General features: G+C 43.2%; 1 protein-coding gene across 4 annotated transcripts in view; it reads right to left on the reverse strand.

Annotated features, from left to right (window-relative positions):
• TTC12 (tetratricopeptide repeat domain 12) overlaps positions 1-17381 on the reverse strand; it is a 49867-nt gene extending 32486 nt beyond the window's left edge. For 2 of the 4 annotated variants that reach the window (XM_059930374.1, XM_059930378.1), the window contains exons 1-7: positions 17359-17381; positions 15689-15761; positions 9664-9827; positions 8341-8362; positions 7623-7700; positions 6671-6792; positions 2304-2363 (exon numbers count right to left, since the gene is read on the reverse strand). In XM_059930374.1, coding sequence (XP_059786357.1) covers positions 2304-2363; positions 6671-6792; positions 7623-7700; positions 8341-8362; positions 9664-9827; positions 15689-15746 — 504 coding nt within the window. In that variant the 5' untranslated portion in view covers positions 15747-15761; positions 17359-17381. The remainder of the gene's footprint in view (positions 1-2303; positions 2364-6670; positions 6793-7622; positions 7701-8340; positions 8363-9663; positions 9828-15688; positions 15762-17358) is intronic. The other 2 variants (XM_059930375.1, XM_059930377.1) reach the window with 2 other exon arrangements.
• Between the last annotated feature and the right edge of the window lie 4549 nt (positions 17382-21930).

Here is a 21930-nt window from a genome sequence, read left to right on the forward strand (position 1 = left end):
CCCCTCAAAAGGAATCCTGCCTTCAGAGGAAGATGCAGTTTATTGTGCAGGAAGAGTTATGCCAAGAAAGAAATGATTCTGATCCTAATTAAAACCAGCTTCGCTGCCTTATCTTCCCTGACCAGGAACATCAGTTTTGAAATGTCATCACATGGGCTTGTCTCTGCCAATTCACAAGTGTCAAAAATATTAAACTGGCATGAAAGTACTAATACTACGAATAATGGAGTGCCGCTGACATTCACTGCTGATATTTAAAAAGAGTGAAGCTTTTTAATTCACAGCTTCCACGTAGAGCCAATGATTGATAGTTTTTAGAATTCCTTATGCATTTTTTTCCCATCCCTCCAAGTGTTTACCCAATCGTCTTCAATGGGAGCCTCGCTGGGCATTTAACAAGGCTGGCTGCTGGGGGTCAGCATTTTTTAATGTCAGCTGTGCTGGGCCTGCTTTGCCTCAGTTTCACCATTAATAACATGGTGCTTCAGTGAACATTTGGGAATGGGCCAGTGTGTCGTCCTGAATCAGCACGAGGCTGTGACTACCTCTTTGGTCCTTTTCATATCGGAAAAGATGCTCCTGGAAGCCCCACAAGGAGATCTTGTTTCTGCCACAGAAGGAATGAAAGCCACACCCAGGGAGGATGGGGTTTCCTGGATTCTGTGGAGAAGCTGTTTATAGTCAACAGTTCAGGGCACCAGCCTACAGTGAGGCCAATGTTAGCTATGTGATCCCACACAGTTTACTTAGTTAATCTCTGAGGCTCTGTTTCCTTGTCAGAAAGATGAGGATAACTGTGGTATTGACCAGAAAAGAAGGCTGTGAGGCTCCAATGAGACAGCTCACGGCCAGCGTGCAGCAAACGGCAGCTTTTGCTGTTATTGTTGAAACACCAGAGGAAAACGCCCTTGCCTCTTTCTTCTCTTACAGATGATAGAAGAAAAAAGTCATGATTATATAAGGTGACAAAGCAGGCTAATGGATCTCCACCGGAGCTGTGAAGAACCTAATGGCACCAGTTTGGGGCAGTTCTCATCACTTAAAGACTGTCACGATGCAATGGGACAAGGTGTCCCCCACACCGTATCTTCTAGGGGGTAAAGAAAGCAGGCACTCCAGATACCCATTTTGGTGGGATGCTTGTGTTTTATAAACCGTTGTTAGTAAAGGTGAGTTTCAAATTCACCTGTTTTCTTGCTCACCCTTTCAATAAAAAGTAAGGAAGTAGGTGTGGCCAATGTGCTCCTGTTGAGATGTGCTCTTGTCTGGGGGCCACGCTCATTAAGCTGGGGTAGGCAGTGCTGGACCAGGGGAATCTATGCCATAGGATAAACCTGGCACGTTCTCCCGGCACTTCAATTTTACTTGATTATAAATTATTTAAAATAACATGGCTATATTAGGACAAATAGATACATTTTATGGCATGCAATGCAAAATTTGCAAGGATTTTTAAGATTAAACACGTGTCTAAAAAGAAATTTCATGTTCTCTGCTTCTAGACCCTCCAGGGGCTCATGTTTGTTCTGTTAGCACTTCAGCAAGGAAGGCTGAGAAGCGCTGGTTTTGGTTATTTAGTTAAGCCCCTGTGACAGAGTAACTTGGGGGAATGTGGATTAAGGGTTATTTAAATATTTAGTCATCTGAAATAATGTTCCTATGAAGTGATCATGACATTTCTCTTTTAAAACCCTTCTAATATTTCTACCAACAGTCCTTCCTTCTCTCCACCTTTAATTATCTATTCTGTCAGGTTTCAGAGGAAATACCATGCACAGTATTAGGCTATCAGCCTGAGGCCTGACTAGTATCCAAGCTGAACGACAGGAATTCTTTCTTCTGATTATTCCTCTACAAAGAGGGGGTGCTATGATACACTTCCAAATTATCAGAGCCGGAGAGGAAAAGCACGAACTGATGAGGAAGAATGGCAACACTGTGGAAACAAGCCCCCGAGGTCAGCTCTGGAAAGAGAAGGCGGCGTTTCCACCACATGGAGCAAAGCACCTGATAACACAACAGTGAAGGGTGAGCCATTGCGATAAAACCCTGAAAAACCAATACTAACAGCAGCTCCTCCAGAGTACTTCCCACGGGCAAGGCACCGCGTGCATTATCATAACCCTCACGACAATTCTATTCGTTCCCATTTTACAGATGAGGAAACTGAGACTCTGACTACAGAGCCTACACCCTTTCCTGCCATGATACACTGGCAGCTCCCCTCTATTCACTTCAGGACTGAGACATCTGGCCCCAGCAAGGCCAGCTCCAGCATGTGGAAGAGGAAACAGTCTTCTTACCTTCAGAGCCCACTCACAATCCACCAGTGCCTTCCGGTAGTCCCCAAGTTTGATATAAGCCTGTAAGGACACAAACAGCTGCTATTCACACACAGCTCTGTAGCCGGCAGTCTTCCGTCAACACAGAAAGAGGAGTCGGGCAGGAGAGTGGTGATGAGAAGTAACTCGTCCCTACCTGTACCAGTCAGGGTCCCAGCAGGAAGCAGACACCACTCACACAGGGTAACCGGGGAGAGTTTAATAAAGGGACTATTTACAGGGTGAGGGCAGGGTGGAGGGAGACCAACAGTGGACAGCCATCACCGCTGCCAGACCTGAAGAGGCAGAAGGAGAAGCAATGAACAAAACGGGAGAGGGTCTCTTTGTGAAGAGCGCTGCTTAACAGGGAGCTGAGGCCTTTAGTAGAGCAGAAGCTGGGAGAATAAAGCCGCAGCTCACTTTCCTCCTTCCTTCTCATCTCGTTGGCTGAACCCAAATGGAAGTTAGAAAGCTGGGAAGCCAAGAGGGCAGTCCACAGAGGTCAATCCCCCAGGGCACAGAGCAGGGCAGAGAAGGACCTGGAGGGGCAAACAGAAAATACCCAGCACACTGACCACCCCTATAAAGGAAGAGCTAGCTTCTGGAGTCTACCCTGCTGTGAATGTTCCAGAAGGAAACCAAATGAGAAAGGGAATCAAAAAGACAGATAATATAACAAGTGTTGGTGAGAAGGTAGGAAATCAGAACACTCACACACTGCTGGTGGGAAGGTAAAATGGTGCAGCAATTTTGAAAGACAGTCTGACATTTCCTGAAAAGGTAAAACCCAGAGGTACCATATGATCCAGCAATTTCACTGCTGGGTATATAGCCAAGAGGACTATAAACATGTGTCCACGCAAGAAGGTGCACACCAGTGTTCATAGCAGAATTATTTATAAGAGCCAAAAAAGCAGAAATGACTCAAATGTCCAGCAATTTTTGAATGGATAGACAAAATGTGGTAGATCCAGGCAATGAAATATTATTTGGCAATAAACAGGAATGAAGTACTGATGCATACTACATACAACATGGATGGACCTTGAAAACACTGGTAAGTGGAAGAAGCCAGACACATAAGGATAAATATTATATGATGTCATTTATATGAAAAGTCCTGAATAGGCAGATGTATAGAGACAGAAAGTAGATTAGTGGTGGCCTAGGGCTGGGGTGGGGGAGGGGAGGAGGACTGGGGAGTGACTGCTTAAAGGGTACGGGGTTCTCTGGGGGATAATGAAACTGTTCTAAAGTCGGCTGTGACGAGGGTTGCATAACCCTGTGAATACGCTAAAAACCACTGAATTGTACATTTTCAATGGGTGATTGTAGGTTATATCAATTGTATCTCAATAAAGCTGTTATGGAAATATGCTTAAGGAAAAGTTCCCCTTCTTTCCTCATGAGTGCAGCAAGAAGGAAGAGATACAGGAAATGAGCTGACATTTAAGGGTCAGACCATCACCAGGAGCCCTCGATTTCAAATGCCTTGGGGCTCTCTTCTGGGATCTCCTAGAATTGGGGAAAATCTTGAAAATCAAGAATTAACTCAGAATTCTGTGATCCATTCAAACTAAACCGAATTAAGAATTTAGTTCATTTATAGCTTCCAAGAGGTGTGATATATAAACAAATGCAAGTCATTTAACAGCAAGCACCATGGCTACTATACCCTCTGTATTTAATTACTGGACATGAAAGGTGCTTAATAAATTCTTATCAAGTTGCACAAAGTAGGCTTTAAGGGCTCTTCTTTTGGAAAGTTCCCTAAGAAGCAGCAATGATCACCCTGTTGGAAGAAAGGAAAACCAGGCACCAGGGTCCCATCAGTCACCGATAATAGACCCAATACGCCATGGAGGTTTGCCCATAATCAAAACTGTACCAGGGCACTGTGACATTCTGAACAATAAATCTGATGAGATATTTACATGGACAGGCCAAATATGAGGTTAGTGTTATAATTCATGAGAAATCTAAGCATTCAACCAAAGTGACAAGTGAGCAGGCAAGAGCCAGCTAATGGGATTTCTGCCGGGCAGCCCTTCGCACCAATAGATAGGAAGCTGCTATGCAGTGCTTTCATTAACAGGGCTTCAGTACTAATTGAAGACGACGACTCTTTGAGCCCTCTGCTTATAAAGCACCATCCTTTCCTCCGGGTGTGGAGTTTCATCAGAAAGTCAGAGGATGCGAGGAAGAAACTAACATCCTTCTAGACAACCGTAGTCATAATTTCATGACACTGTTATTCAGGATACAGACTCTGAAAAAGTCTATATGGGCTTCAACAATTTCTCTACACAGCCTTTCACTTTTCTTTTTCTTTTTTTAAAGCTTGGACCCAACACCCTATAAGTTCCCTGTTCTCTTTTGTTTTTCCACATTTTAAAAAGAACGACTTTTCCAAATGGCAATTAAACTCCTGATTTATCTAAATTACGCCAGCAATTTATTGATCATAACATTAGCTCCAGGAGAAAAACACGGTGATGAAAGGGTAGGTTTTCTCTCCAGCAAGCAGCGACTCTCAATTCACAGGGTCCTTATTAAGTGTTTTCTAACACTGCGTGCAAACAGGGAGGCATTTTAAAAATAGTCAACGGTTCAAATGATTCTTAACACCAGGCAGCACATTTTGCATTTATTTGTCTCTGAATAAGCTTTCTCTTTGGGAAAAGTGGGAGGAATTGCCTTCCCAAAGCTTTTCATTGCATTTACTTATTTTTATCCACAGTCATTCTTAATGTGATTCTCCAGAACTAATCAAAGTGCTGCTTAAACTTGAGTACAGTAAAAATGTAACTAATTTAGATGAATCAGGGTATAGACCATCTGAATTAGTATAAGTCTGAATTACATAACATTTTAAAGGCAATTCAATTTTACAGCTTTCAAATAACTTCAGAGTAACAAGACTGAATAACCATCAGTAGGTAAATGTTCTGGAGACAAAATTTGGTGATAAATAAAAAGGAACTACGATTATTCTATTAATTGTATGCATTTAAATGTTTCTTTTGATGTGTCAACAGAAACGCCATTCCCTTAAATGGACTTATTACGCCTCCACCCAGTGTTATGTAACTTAACAAGGATTTATTGAACATCTGTTGTAAGTAAAGCATTAGTGGGAAAAGTATATGGCAGTTTTTACCTTCAAAAAGTTTATGATCTTGTTAGGGGGATAAGAAGTACATGGCAAAATCAACCTCTGGCCATTTTATTTACTGATTCTCTTCTTTATTACAATTTTTCTCCACAAATGGGGCTAGGTAAATGACACCTCAACTCGAGTCTGATTTATCCAAACTGCTGAACTAATGAGCTTATGTTGTGCTTGGATTTATTTATCATTAAATCACTGTCACTGCCCAGACTTTCTGGACTGCTAATGTCCTGTTTCTTGCACTCTTCCTCAACATACCACAGCAGGACCTTCTTAATCTTGAGTTATAGAAATTGGAGATGATGAATCTCTCCCTCTTGTAAGTGACATGGTGTCAAGTTCATCTCACCCAGGTCCTGCTGACATATCCTGATCATTGGATAATCATGTCCACGAATCTGCCAATTCTTCAGGCCTGAGCAGCAGAGAGCTCTTCCGTACACAAACTCAAGTACTTTTCAAAGATAAGGTCACAGGTGACATTTTTGTTTCAACTGAGAACTATTAATTTTGCCCTTCATTAAGTAGTAGATAATAAACATCTGGGTGATGGTTTTTACCTGGTGTTCCAGGAATCTGAGCTCGTCTGTGATATAAAACGGAGGTATGAGGGATTTCAGAAACTCAAAATTTCTGAGAAAATGGCTCTAGGCCCATTAGCTCTCCAGTATACCCCAGTCACAGAAGCTTAATCAAGGAGGGATTGATACGATGGGTAAGAAATTAACAGGAGAGTAACCCTTAGGAGTGTAGACTGGCATCAAAAAAAGAAGCTGAACAACTTCAGTGGTGGCAGAATTCCAAGGTCTCGTAGACTGTCTCATTCCACTAGCTTTCTTGTCTATACACGAGGGAAAATGCCTGGGTACCATCAGTGATGTGCTGGAGCGGACTTCTACTATGGAGAGAACTGATTATGTGTAGCTGTTCCCAAGTTCTCCTTCAATGATTCCAAGTTGGTAGCTTGAAATTGAACCACAGTGAAAGTATTTACACCATGGAAATTGGCAAATGCTCCCTACAAATCAGCCCCCACCCCCAACCCGACCAGAGCCAGCTGTTACACAGTTACGAGCACAACACTGGTGCCATCTGGTCTCATCTTTCTCTGCTTTCACAAAGTTAGTGGCTACTGTTCCCTGAGGAAAGCCCATGGACACATCCTTGGATCACTCACCTGGGCTCGGTTGGTGTACAGTACTTTCCTGTCCTTCAGCTTCTCCAAACCCTCACTGTAGCACAGGATGGCTGTTTCATAATCACCTTTGACAAATGCTTCATTCCCCTTTTCTTTTAGGGCTGTGAGAATAGAAGTTATACAGGTGAGCTCTCCTCACACACTGGAAAATTCTTTCAGACTTCATTGCCCTGATTTTCCAACTCTACTTTGAAGGTCAGAGCTTCCATTCATCCAAAGGGGGCCTGTCACTTACTTCTCTCTGCAGATAATTCCAGGTAGGTTTCTGTTCTCTCAATCTACCCGAAGTCTTCTAAGCAGCTTCTCAGAAAAAGTAAATGTTTCTGCCTCAAGGCTCAGAACACCCCAAACTTGCCACAAAGAGCAAGTCTACACATTCAAACGTCTCATAAAGAGATTCAAACAACTAATTTTCTAGCAAATATGGAATCGTTCAGATCTGCAGCACACATACCACTGAGTGGTATAAAGTAAGTGCTGAAAGCATTCTTCTGTCATGTGTATCTTCCTCACCACACACACAACCCCAGTTCTTTCTTTTCCTTTATTTCCCCTCTCCCTTCTCCCAGCTTTGTTTGCTTGTTTAATTTTTCTTTTTCATTTCTTCATCTGTGCCTCAGGCTGGACAGTAGTACCTCACTCCCATCCCTCCCTACTTTCCAAGCATGACTTAGTGCTGCTAAATCCATCCATGTGCTTTAGAAAGGTCTGACTGTGGAGGCTGACTCAGGGCTGTGTCTTGACTCCCTGATTGTTGCTGTGGGAACAGGAAACAGACTAGTTTCTGCCTGGCCAGGTCCCACTGCCTCAGGCCCATCATGAACCCACCCACTGGGAATCTTGATATCCTCAAACATTAGCATAGAGACTTCCTTGCTCTTTCTAGCACAGATCACCCTGGCTCTTGAAAAGTGAAAAGACTGACAATTACCATCTGCTAAGACTTTGTTTTCCCTTCTTCTTTTGGCACGTTCTTTTGCATCCTTCTCCATAGATGCCAAGAAGGCCTCTGACAACAGCGTAATTTCAAATATTAAAAAGAAAAATCCAAATACTATAATCAGTTCTTTAGCTCAAATTCAGAAAAAAGCTACTTTAGAGTTTTAGAGCCACACCTTTCATGCATTCACATGTAGGCACATGTACGCGTGCACACACACACACACACACACACACACACACACACAGATTCGGAGATAACTAAAATGACATTTTCTTAATTTGACATTAAATGGTAATCTGTGTGATGTATTATTATACACGGTGACTATGTCTGTGCTTCAAATTTGAATTATGCCTTTTAAAAGAGTTTTTCTTTGAAGACAGACTTTTTTGTTCCACTTAGCATAATGAGCTTCTGAGCTGAGCAACTGAGAAACTCTCTGGATCCCTTTAAGCAGCTAAGAGTAAATTGGATGAAACAGAATAACTGAATTCAGTTTACAAAAGACTGGCCAGGAGAACATAGGAAAAACCCTCTGAGTACCGTCCCCTCTGACTACTAGTAACAGAACTGAGTCATCAGTAGGTTTTTGTTCATGGGTTGTTTGTAAGCCCAGAGGCTATAGTTCAAGGGTCTGGAAGCTACAGTCACTAAACACTGATCCTAAAGGAATAACACACATTGGAAAGAAAGATGCTGTCCTTACCTGTGTTTACTTCGTCTGTGTTCTGCAGGGCACAGGTTATCATAAAAAAAAAGACAAAAATTTCAAAAACCACTCCCTCATTTATACATATACAAAGCAAGAAGGCAGATCAATTACAAGTGGGGAGTAGGGTCATTTCCTTTAACCATCGATACTGAAAGGCTCAAAATTCAGGGGGCTTGCTGTAAATCAGGAGATCGAGTTATGGGCACAATTATTATGGGGCTACATCTGCAGAAACAAGGGCAAGCAGGTCAAGGGACCGCTGCTGTGGCTGTATGAGTTGGAAATATGAGTTAGTAGAATATATTACCTTAACAGCTTGGAGGTTCCTTAAAAAACTAAAAATAGAACTACCATACGACCCAGCAATCCAACTACCTGGCATATACCCTGAGAAAACCATAATTCAAAAAGAGTCATGTACCAAAATATTCATTGCAGCTCTATTTACAATAGCCAGGACATGGAAGCAACCTAAGTGTCCATCATCGGATGAATGGATAAAGAAGATGTGGCACATATATACAATGGAATATTACTCAGCCATAAAAAGAAATGAAATGGAGTTATTTGTAGCGAGGTGGATGGAGTTAGAGTCTGTCATACAGAGTGAAGTAAGTCAGAAAGAGAAAAACAAATACAGTATGTTAACACATATATATGGAATCTAAGAAAAAAAAAAAAAAGGTCATGAAGAACCTAGTGGCAAGACGGGAATAAAGACACAGACCTACTAGAGAATGGACTTGAGGATATGGGGAGGGGGAAGGGTAAGATGTGACAAAGTGAGAGAGTGGCATGGACACATATACACTACCAAACGTAAAATAGATAGCCAGTGGGAAGCAACCGCATAGCAAAGGGAGATCAGCTCTGTGCTTTGTGACCACCTAGAGGGGTGGGATAGGGAGGGAGGGAGGGAGGGAGATGCAAGAGGGAAGCAATATGGGAACAAATGTATATGTATAACTGATTCACTTTGTTATAAAGCAGAAACTAACACACCATTGTAAAGCAATTATACTCCAATAAAGATGTTAAAAAAAAAAAAACAGCTTAAAAATGGTCACAAGCTCAGTGGGTAGAGAGGCCAAATTTTCATTAAAACAAACCCAAAGGGCTGTTTAAGGATGACCCAGAAAGATCAAGAAAAGAAATCAGAGTTTATACTTCCTTGTGGAAAATAAATCTAGTGAATCTACAAAACAAAAGGCTATTTCAGCCTCACCAGGCGGTTGAGATTAAACCACTACTTCCTCTGCTTTATGCAGACCTCCTCACTCTGTCTACTTAGATAACTCCACCATAGGGAAGGGGCACCTTTGTGGGAGCTTGTGGAGGACTGATCATGGTCTTGTCCACGGTGGTCCTGCACTCGTCCTCCTCTTGGTCTTCCTCTGTAAACTGCAGTCTCTTTTCTGTCTCAAGGACAGCTTTCTCTTGTACGACTGGGTCACCAGAATTCATCTCCTGAATTAAATTGGCTAGAGGAGAAATCAGAGGTGAATCATTCAAGCAAGGTCTTCAAAAAGAAAGACTCCATTCACTAAAAAGATGGTGTAGAAAATTTCATGGGGAAGGGCTTTTATTTTTCCAGCTTTATTGAGATATAATTGACACATGACATTGTGTACGTTTAAGGTGTACAACATGGTGATTTGATACACGTATACACTGAGAAATGACTCCCACACCAAGGTTAGTTAACACACCCATATCCTCATATAATTTCATTTTTTGTGTGTGTGGTGAGAACATTTAAGATCTACTCTCAGCAACTTTGAAGTGTATAGTACAGTATTGTTAACAATAGTCACCATGCTGTATATTAGATCCCCAGAACCTATTCACCTACCAGAGAATTTGTGTATATGTGTGTATTTAAACATCTTAAATAAATGGTTTTTACAAAACGTGCATTCTTTTGCAACCTAGTTTTTTCTCCTAATATGCTTTAGAGATTTGTTCTTGAAACTAATAGTTGCAGTTGATTTATTTTAATCACTGTATATACCATAGGTAATCCATTCTCTTATTGATGGACACCCAGGTGTTTTTAAATTTTTTGCTAGTGAATAAATGACGAATCGAATATCTGTGTACATATTTCCCCATGCACACATGTGACATATTCCTCAAGTTACGGCTGTATCAAGTTTTATTCCTATAAGCTGTGTACAAGAGTTCCCATGCCTCCACATCCTAGTTAATGTTTGTTGTCAAACTTTCAAGTTGTTGCCACTATAATGCATTTATCTCCTTAGTGTTTTCATTTGCATTTTCCTGAACATGATTGGGATCGAGCATCTTTTCATTGGTTTGTAGGCCATTTGGATTTCCTTTTCTGTCAACTGCCTGCTCCTATCCTTGGCCGATTTTCTATTGGGTTGTTTGTCTTTTTCTTATTATGATTTCTTTATATATTCCAGACTGATATGTGTTTGTGAACATCTCCTTGAGTATGGTTTGTCTTTTTATCTGTTTTTATGGAAGCTTTTGTTGAAGAGATTTTTCTATGTGTTAAATGTACCAATATTTCCCATTATGCTTTATGCCTTTTGTGTATATTAGGTTTACAAATATATTCTTGCATGTCTTCTACATGTTTTAACGTTCTGTTTTTCTCATTAGGGTATTTAATCCACCTGGAGCTGACTTTTTTTTTTTTTTGCTGCAACGCTTGGCATGCGGGATCTTAATTCCCAGACCAGGGATTGCAACTGTGCCCCCTGCAGTGGAAGTGCAGAGTCTTAACCACTGGACCACCAGGGAAGTCCCCTGGAGCTGACTTTGCATAGGGCACGAGCACCATTTGTTGAAGAGTCCCTAACTTCCCACCGATGTGTTGTGCCATCCCTGTTACATGCGTGAACCTGCTCGAGGCTCTTTATTCCATTCTACTGGATGACATCTTTTTCAGCACCAAAACTTCCGTGCATAATTACTACAGCTTTATAATGAGTCTTGAACATCTGATAGGGAGATCCCACCTTCTTATTTTTCTGCAAAATTTTCTGGATTAATTCTTGGCCCTTTGCTCTTCTGTGTGAACTCTGGAATCAGCTTGTTGAATTCTAAACAAAAAATTTTGGGGATTTTGATCTAAATTGTGTTGAATGTAGAGAATAATTTGAGAAAAACAGATTTCCTTACCAAATGTGTCTTCCCATCCATGATAAAATATATCTCCACTTATTTAGATATTTTATGTCTTCTAATTAAAATTTTTATTCACTAAACTCTGAACTTTATTGTAATTTCATTAATCTCTCCGTAATATCCTTTTTCCATTCCAGGATACCATCTAGGATATCACATTACAGTTAATCATGTCTCCTTATAATTCTCTGGGCTATGACAATTTCTCAGACCTTCCTTGTTTTCCTTGACAGTTTTGAGAACTACTGGTCAGGTATTTTTTGTAGAATAGTTTTCAGTTTAGGTTTACCTGATGTTATTGTCACAATTAGACTGAGGTTATCAAGATTTTGGGAGGAAGACCATAGCACATATTAAGGGTACATGTTATCAATATGATTTATCATGATGTTAACTTTGACCACCTAAGGTAGAGTTTGCCAGCTTTTTCCATCTTAAAGTTACTTTTTCCCCTCTTTTCCTGTACTGTACTCTTTGGAAGCAAGTCAGTAAATGTTATCTCACTTTCAGGGGTGAAGAGTTATGCTCTACCTTCTAGAGGCGGGAATATCTACATAAATTGTTTGAAATTCTTCTGTATGGGAGATTTGCCTTACATATTTATTTACTTGTTTATTATTCATCGTTTATTTATATCCATATAGACTCATGGATATTTATTTTATACTTTGGGCTATAATCCAATACTGTGTTTGCTTTCTTGCTCAAATTGTTCTAGTTTTGAACACTGGGAGCTCTTTCAATTAAATTTTATAACCTTCCCCATAAAGGTCTTGCATATATTTTGATGGATTTATTTTGGTATTGTAAATGAAGTGCTGCTGGTATATAGGAAGTATATAAGAATGCAACTGAATTTTATACATTAACCTTGTATCCAAAAACCTTGCTCGATTTCCTTCTTTACTTTAATAATTTATTTATAGATTTTTTTTGAATTTTTCTCTGTAGACTCTCTGCCCGAGCCCTCTTCTCTTTTTCTACACCTTTCCCAGGAATTCCTGTTCCCTCCCATGGCTCCAAATACCATGCAGATGCCAGTGTCTCCTAAGCTGACCTCCCCAGCTACTCTCTCTCTTAGGCTCAGACTCACAAAGCCAACTGCCTTCTGAACATCTTCACTGGGATGCCTTACTCATCTGCCTACCCTCTTTCTCCCCAGACTGTTCCTCCTTGAAATGCCCCTATCTCAGCAGATGGTCCAACTATCCACTTGTCATTCAATCAAGACTCTCAGGCTCATCCTTAAGCCTTTGTTCTCCCTCCACCTTCACAGCCATCAACACTAAAGCCTGTCTAGTAAGCTCTGAATTATCTCTCCAATCTGTCTACTTGTGTCCATTCCAGCCACAGTCTCTTCTCCCTGGAGCACTGTAACAGCCTCCTAGCTGGCTCTCAGCACCTGTTTGCTTCTCCCCTCCAGTCTACCACTGCCAGAGTGACTTTTCTAAGGTGTAAATCTGACCATGTTTCTGCTCCGAGTAAACCCTCCAAAGGATTCCCATTGCTCTCAGGATAAACACGAATTCCTTACTGTGGCTTCCAAGGTCGTTCCTGATCTGGCCTTTCTGGACTCAGATGGGACCCTTCTCTCCTTGATCTATTCTCTCCAGCTATACTGAGCTTTTTAATCTTTCAGTTTCTCAAAAGTACCACACTTGCTCTTAACTTCCACCTTTCCTACGTACTTTCTCTCCATTTAGAATACTCCCCTACCCTCTCCCCAGTGGCCAACTCCTACTCAGACTTCAGATTTGTGCTTAAATCTCATCCTTTAGGGAAGCCTTTATTTGTGGGCTGAATTGTGCCCCTCTGCCCCAATTCATATGTTGGAGTCCTAATCCCCTCAGTGTGACTGTATTTGGAGACAGGGATTTTAAAGAGGTCATGAAGGATAAATAAGGTCGTAAGGGTGGGGCCCTAAACCAATTGGATTGGTGTCCGTATAAGAGGAGGAAGAGATACCAGGGATGTGCACACACAGAGAAAAGACCATGTGAGGACACAATAAGAAGGGGGTTGTCTGCAAGCCAGGGAGAGAGGGCTCAGGAGAAACTAAACCTAACACCTTGATCTTGGACTTCTGATCTCCAGAACTGTGACAAAAATTAATTTCTGTTGCCTAAGCCCCCCAGTCTGTGATATTTTGTTACAGCAGCCCATCAGACAACTCCCTAATCTGAGTTAGAATCTCTTGCATTTTACCAATCTCTCTTTGTAGCATACATCACCCTTGAAATTACTTGTTTAATATCTGTTTTCCCCACCGGATTGTAGGTACCATGAAGGAAAGTAATTCTTATTCATTGTTACTGTACTCTCCAGGGTCTAGCAATGCTCAGTACACAGCAAGAGCCCAAGAAATGAATGTATAGAATCTATACACATGTGGCTATATAAATTTAAATTACTTATAAATGAAATAGAGAAATTCACTTTAGTAGCACTAGCCACATTTCAAACCTTCGATAGCCACTTGTGGTCACTGGTTCCCACAGTGGACAGTGCAAATTACAGAACATTTCTATCATCACAGAAAGATCTATCGGACGGCACTGATACAAATGATATGGAAATGAACTTGGGGTACGAATGAATGTTAGCCAGGTAAAGAAAGACAGGGAGGCAGAGGGAAGGACAAAGGCAGCAAGCAGAGGATGAACGGTCAGGGGGTGTGTGGGGAACGGGAAGCAGTCTGTAGCTCAAGTGTGAGGTAGTGGGAGGCGAGAGGTAAGGCCAAGGTCACGGGAGGACTTAGGTCCTGATGAGAGCATGAAATTTATTGGGACTGCGGGGAGAATGCAAGCAGAGAAGTGGCTGGGTCAGATTTGCATTTTAGATACATTACCCTGTGGGGAGTGTAAGCCTGGGGGCGGGAAAAACAATCAGGGGGTTGTTGAAATCGTCTGGATAAGAGAATGAGAACAAAGGGAGGTTGGAGAGGTTGGAGCTGGAGGGAGAAGGCAAACCTGAGGGCTGATTAAATTAAGGGCTGAGAGGTGAGAGGAGGCCAATGTGACTTGTAAATATGGGGACAGCAGTGCCACCAAGTGAGACTAGAATGAATGGGAGGGTAGGAGAAGCAGGTTTTATTTGGCAGTGGGGGGGACAGAGAAAGAGACGATCAACTAAACTTTGGACACATTAAGTTCATGGTGCTTGAGGGATACAATGGGTGTGACAGTTGGCATAGATGCTGAGGCTCAAAAAAGGTGGCTGGTAGCAACTGAGATGTGGGGTCATCACAAGGGTGGTAGCTAAAACCACGTGCTTGGGCTAGATCACCTGAAGAGAAAGGTGAGCAGTGGGCCAGGCCAGAACAACATTTGGGGGATGGGCCGAGGAGAAAAGGCCCATGACAAACCCAAAGAACACCCTAAGCATGTACCATCTATGAAGTTGCCTGAACTATTTTTAAAACCATTTTATTCTTTGGACCCATACGGCCTGTGAGAAGCAGCAACTTCAATATATTTCTATTTGATATGTAAGGTTTGTTTCACTGTTGGCTTTCTTGTCTCTATCCTCAAACAAGCTCCCTGAAGTCTGAGCAGGGACTGAGTGCTCTGGAATCTCCTGTATGTGATCTGTGTGGTCAGAGTATGTCCTTTGAGATCCCACCTGTCTAAGGTGGGGAAGGGTCTTCCTGCCTAGAGGAGGAGAGACAGGAGTATGACAAGGAGCCATCTATGTAATGTGATGGACCCAGGAGCCATCTATGTAATGTGATGGACCCTGAGGGAAAGCCTTTTGACTTTGCCTCTGCAGCTCAAAACCAGAACCTGCTCTCCCCTAAAACAAGAGGGATTTCAGATTCATCAGTGAGGTTCCTGAGTGATCTTCTCCAAGGGAACAGTGGGCTCATTGGTGATGGGGAAATAGAAGCTCCTTTTGACCTGATTCTACACAGAAGGGGAGAAAATACAAGGAAGAGCTGTCAGCCTGAATTCAATCAGAATGTTAGCAGCTTCTCTGATACCAATTAACAGCCAAAAAATATTACCCCCAGGCTCCAATATCACTTGCTTCTCAATACCCCTTCTGTTTAACCTCAAGAACGTTTTTTTCCTTAAGAGTCATAAACCTGTCAGGCAACCCAGGAACTAACTTAGAGTAATCATCTCTCTTTAATCACTCCACCTCCCTAAAGTAAAATTTAATTTGTATATGATTTACTCATACTTACTGATTTCATCTACATTTTTAAGAAATTTCTGCAAGTCTTCCTCTTGATAGTCAGCCATTGTGAACCAGAATCCCTGAGGGAGGCAGCATAAATGATGAAAATTAATAAAAATAAAACTCTAAACAGAATTTGTCAGGCTGATTAGCCTTCTAAAACTAAGAGCCAGGTAATTATTTTTAAGATGGATTTGTGTTTAGAAAAGTCATGAATAACAAGCAGGGTGATCTACTTCACTCTGACTGTTGTTAAGGCCAAGGGATCCTCATTATGTGCGGCGATATTTCTGGAAAGCTGCCAGCCTCCCTCCAATGGGGAAAGTGCTCTGCGAAATGTCCCTACAAAGCCAACATCAGCTGCTGTGATTCAGGGACCTGGCTTGAAGGCGGCCAGGTGGAGAGCAGTTGACAGGCCACTAGAGATGGAGGAGGACACTCTTAACACTTGACTTTGATCATGACAGGCTGGCCCAGCCAGAAGCTTTGGACCTGGCTGTGTGACAGGTAACCAAAAATGGGACAATTTGCATCTAAATGTCCCAACTATTTAAAATGTAAGCCTCTGGCTGATTTCTGAGGAGTGAAGAGAAGCTACAAGTTGCATGGAGGGATTAGAACTTGACAGCCCTGCATGCCAGCCTCTCTTCTCCTCTCCAGGTACTTTAGTTGGATCATCTGTCAGTTGTTTTTGAGTGAAAGGCCTCACGCTATAGCCAGTGGTTCTCAAAGGTCCACCCACAGACCATAAGAATCATCCAAAAACTGGTTCAGCCTTAGCCCAGAGCCCCTCAGTCAGTAAGCCTAAGAGAGTACCCAGGAATGTATAGTTTTAAACACTCTCCAGGTGATTCTGATTTACAGCAAGGTTTAATAACAGTGTAGCCAAATAAGGCACCTTTAACTGGAAATTTGAAATCTGCCAGGAACAAGCCGTGAGTTATTTGATCTCTCTGAGACTCCACTTATAAGCTGTGCTACCTCAGCTAAAGTCACAACCTCTCTGACCCTCAGAGGCCTCATTCATTCTCTGGAAACTATAATACAAACAGAGGGCTATCTGGGGATTAATTTAAAGCACCAGGTAGGCGATGAGTGGTTACTGCAAGACATCCTTATCTATAAAACAGGGCTGGGGACCTGTGGCTTAACTAAATGATCGCTAGGTTTCTTTCCAGCTCTTAACAATTCAGGCTCCCGTGGAACTGAGGCCTAGTCAAGTGAGTTGACTCGCCCAAGGTTAGGAGAGGCAGAAGGCAGGCTCCGAACTCCCGCGGGCAGACGCCAAGCCCTCTGCGCCCAGGCCAGGGTCTAAGGGCGCGCCATGCCTGGGCAGCGAACCCACGACGGGACGAGAAGGTCAGGGAACGGTGATGTCCAAGGCGTCCGACGGTATCCACTTCACTGCGAAGGAGCCTGCGCCCCGCCTGCAGCCAGGAGACCGGCTCGCCCCACATGCCCCTCCCCGGCCGGCGCAGAGGGGCGGGGCCGGCGGCACCGTTGCCCGGCAACCGCTCCAGAGCGTCCACCGGCCCAGTGCCCGCCGTGGAGGTCCCGGCGGCCCTCAGCTGATACCGTCCCATCCGCCGGGGTCCAACCCAGCGTCCTCTGCTTGGCTCTGACGGCCAGATTAGGACCAGGACCAGGGCAGACCCCGGGCCACCCCGTTGCACTGACCTTACGCGCCCAGAGCTGGACAGGAAATGGCGGCTGTGGGCGGGCGGTGACCGACCTAGGCTGAGGCGGGGCGGCGCCAAAGGGCCAGGCGCGGACGTGGCCCCGTGGTCTGACGCGCCCTGCGTTTTAGTTCCGGAGCGCGCAGCCAAGTTCAAGGCCGAGCTGGGGCGTGGGAAGCCCGCTGGGGACCGGGGAAGCTGGGGGGAGCAAAAGAAGCCCGAGTGACCTGCGCTGATCCCTAAATCAGCGCCAGGTTTTGGCTTCTTTGTTTTCTGGGGTGGGAGGGTGTGTCACTTGCGTTAGCTTAATATCCCTGGCCCCAAAGAGGGAAGGTCTGCAGCGTACTTGGGAGAGGCAGGCTTGGGTGTGAATCCGATTTTACTTATTAGTATACGCGAGACCTTCGGAGAGGAGAGTTATGTGATCTCTCTGATCTTCAGAGTTCTCCTTTATATAAAAAATGGGGCTTCCCTGGTGGCGCAGTGGTTGAGAATCTACCTGCCAATGCAGGGGACACAGGTTCGAGCCCTGGTCTGGGAAGATTCCCACATGCCGCGGAGCAACTAGGCCCGTGAGCCACAATTACTGAGCCTGCGCGTCTGGAGCCTGTGCTCCGCAACAAGAGAGGCCACGATAGTGAGAGGCTCGCGCACCGCGATGAAGAGTGGACCCCGCTTGCCGCAACTAGAGAAAGCCCTCGCACAGAAACGAAGACCCAACACAGCCAAAAATAAATAAATACATAAATTTATTAAAAAAAAAAAAGTACAAATAATTTTTTTTTTTAATGGAGAAATGGCACTTTCTCCTAAGATTTACGGTTAAGGTGCCAGGCACCTGGTCAGTAGGGATAAGTGATGGTTATTATCCAGGGAATCATAGTATTTAGAGCAGAAGGAGACAATGGACACATTCACAGAGAGAGAGAGAGATTTATTGTAAGGAGTGGGCTCACATGATTATGGAGGCTGAGAAGTGCACCATCTGCAGTTGACAAGCTGGAGACCCACAGAGCCCATAGTGTGAGTTCCAGTGCAAGTCCAAGGGCCTGAGGACCAGGAGAGCTGACGATGGTGTAAGGTCCAGTCCAAGTCTGAGTGCAAAAGCAGGAGAATGTTCCTGCTACTACAGTCAGGCAGAGAGAAAGAATTCTATTCAGGCCTTCAACTGATTGGATGAGGCCCACCCACAGTGGGGAGAGAGATCTGCTTTACTCAGGCTATGGATTCAAATGTCAATCTCATCCAGAAACACAGACAAACCCAGAATAATATTTAAACAAATATCTGAGCACCCTTTGGGCCAGTGATCCGTAAAATTAACCATCACGAGTATCCAGTCACCAGACCCAAAGAGCTTGTCACGTAAGGGGGTTAAAGGTCAATAAACAAATAATCACTTAAATTCTCACTGTGGTAAGTGCTATAAGAAGTAAAGGGTGAAAAACAAAAGTAGCAAAGGGTACCATGAAAGCTGAGTCTCAAACCTTGGAGATATTCCCTGAGGACGTGACGTTTACACTGAGACTTAAGGGATGAGTGGGCACTGACCAGCTGGAGAGGGAGGTGGACGCAGAGGGGGCAGGATGGGCAGTCAGGAAGGAGCCTGGCAAGGACAAGGAATCAACAGGAGGCCAAGCTTGGCTGCGGCCTAGAGAGCAAAAGTAAGCAGTGCAAGATGAAGCCAGGCCCAAATCACACAGGGCCTTTGAAAAGTTCTGGGTCTCTCTCCTAAGTGCCACAGGCAGCTTTTGAGGGGTTTTAGGAGAGGAGTGACATGCTCAGATTTTTCTTTTTAGAAAATCATTCTGGCTGCAATGTGGAGAATGATCTGGAACGAGGCCAGAGGGACACTGGGAGACAAGTTAGAGGTTGTCGACAGCATGTATTGGTAGAGGGAATAGAGAGGATTAGATGAATTTGCCATGTATTTTGGAGGGGGAATTGACAGCAGGGAAATATTAACAATGACATTAGGTTTCTGGCTTGAGCGAGAATAGGGCTCTCCGTTGGCTGAGATGGAGAATATTCAAGGAGAATCAGGTGTGGAGAAAGATGATGAGTTCAGATTTATATTCAGTCCAAGATGCCTGTGAGTTATTCAAGTGGAGATGTTGAATAAATTAATTGTTCTTTAATAGTTACTCTTCTCTTCTTCAGATTTTCCAATTTTTAGCAAAGCACAGGCACCTGGAATAGACTGTATTTCCCAACTTTCCTTACATATGACTATTTCCTCACACATGACAGTCCAGTTAAATATAAGCAGAAGTGGTGGGTGCTACTTCTAGGAAGTGTCCTAAAAAAGGATTCCCTTCTTCTTACTTTTTCTTCTTGTTGGTTGGAATGTGGACACAATGGCTGGAGCTGGCTCAGCCATTTTGGACCATGATGTAGAAGCAGTATATTGAGGATGGAAAGCCACAGGTAGAAGGAACCTGTGTTCTAATGATCATGGAGTTACCATACTGGGTTTTGGACTATCTAACTCCATATTTCTGTATAGGAAAGCTGTTTAACCCCAACAATACATCAGGTTCTGGGAATCTAAAGACTTCTATCTTGTTAGAGTCACTGTTATGTTGGGTTTTCGGTCACTCCCAGCCAAACCTAACGTTAGCTGATATGGAAGACGCTATTCATTTATTCAACTAACTCTTTTAAAGTTGATATCAATTTTTTGGTGATAAGTCCTTCCAAATAGTCCAAATGATGTTATGCATAAAAATAGAAATATTGATATTTTTTAAAAAACATGTCTATTGTAAATAACTTTTGTCCGAAGGACTCTAAACACCAGAGAAATTTGACACTGAGATTACACAATTAAAAAGCACATGAATAATGTTTTATGTTAGAAGTTATCTTTGTAGTTAGAAGTTATTTTTTTCTCGTCAGTCATACTTCCATTTTATAGCCCCCCCCCCCACACACACACACACTCAGAATACTGTCCTAATATAGGATATTTTTATGCCTGAATGTCTTTCGCTGATCATCTCATCATAACTCTCTGCCACAGTAATATCAACAAATATTGTTGGAGTATTTGCTTTAACAAGATACCATACTATAAGTCAGGGGCCCAGCCCCAGTCCTCACACAGCCCAATGAGGAAGACAGATGCATAAACAAATTCTTTTGTTTTCAATATTTTTTTAATTGAAGTGTAGTTGATTTACCATGTTGTGTTAATTTCTGCCGCACGGCAAAGTGATTCAGTTACACATATATACATTCTTTTTTTATATACTCTTTTCCATTATGGTTTATCATAGGATACTGAATGTAGTTCTCTGTGATATGCAGTAGGACCTTGTTGTTTATCCATAAACAAGTTCTTATAGAACCATGTGATAAGCACAGTGACAGTCTAGCGCTTAAGGAAGAAGGAAGAAGGAGGAAACGGTGTCAGGCAAGTTCCCTTAGAAATAGGAATTGACACAGTTAATGTGGAAGCTGAGAGTGTGTGGAGTGCTCCAGGCACAGGGAACAGATTGAGCAGAAGTTTAGAGTCAGGAAACACTGTGCTGTGTGTGAGAAAACAGAAAAGTTCAAGGCGGGAGTGGTAAGAGGTGAGCCCAGAGATGTGGGCAGGGCACAGGGTATCCAGGAGGGAAGCCACAGGGTATCAAGGAGGGAAGCCACAGGAAGAGTGTGAAGCAGGGAAGAGACAAGGGAAGAGCCCAGGCTCAGGGCGAGATACCTGAGCAGGAGGGATACAAGAGAGAGGGCGGGTGTGTGTGCTCTAAGGTCAGGCTGGAATAACAGGACTCAGCAGGCACAGACACTCGTGGCATCTTCGAAGTGACTTCCATCCTGATGACTCCTACATGGATGTCTGTCAAGCCCACACTTCACCCTAAGCCCCATCCTGATAAATCCAACAGGACAACTAGACTATGAATCTCTTGAGAGAAGGGATTTTGTTTTATCTTGTCTTAATTTCCCCAGCACCTGGCACTTAGTTGGAGCCTAAAAGAAATGATGTGTTGTGGAAGTGAGTTAATCTCTTGCCCTGCATGGAGGAAGGTTCAAATCTAAGTCATTCTAGGTGGAAAAGGATTACGAGTGCTTATAGTTTCCCTACCCCAGGCTTCCCAGAGAAGTCCATCCAGAGGACAAACATTGTGGCAGTCACAAAATACATCTTAGGGTAAATTTCATACTTGACAGATTGATCACTTTAAAGTCAGAAGTCCTAGTAAGCCTGGGTGGTGGTAAACTGTCCACAAAGATGCCAGTTTTCCTCCTTTCAGGCACACAGTAGGATCTCACCTCCCTGTGGCCAGGTGACTTGCTTTGTTCAGTGCCATGGTGGGAAGAAATGAAATGGGCAGAAGCCTTTAGGGGCCAGAGTCTGACTCACCATACATAGCCAGCCCTTCCCCCTGCCCCACAACTAGAGGGTGGAGTCTGTGTCTGCCTGAGTCCCTGAGTGAAAGGACATGGACCAGAGTTGCCCACCTACCTTTGATGGACATGCAGCTCAAGTGAGCAATAGACTTTTCTTGTGATTAGCAAACATTTTGGACCTGTTTGTTACACAGCATAACATAGTCCTTCATGTCTA

This window comes from Balaenoptera ricei, chromosome 8 (assembly GCF_028023285.1).
Source record: "Balaenoptera ricei isolate mBalRic1 chromosome 8, mBalRic1.hap2, whole genome shotgun sequence".
Classification (NCBI taxonomy): domain Eukaryota; kingdom Metazoa; phylum Chordata; class Mammalia; order Artiodactyla; family Balaenopteridae; genus Balaenoptera; species Balaenoptera ricei.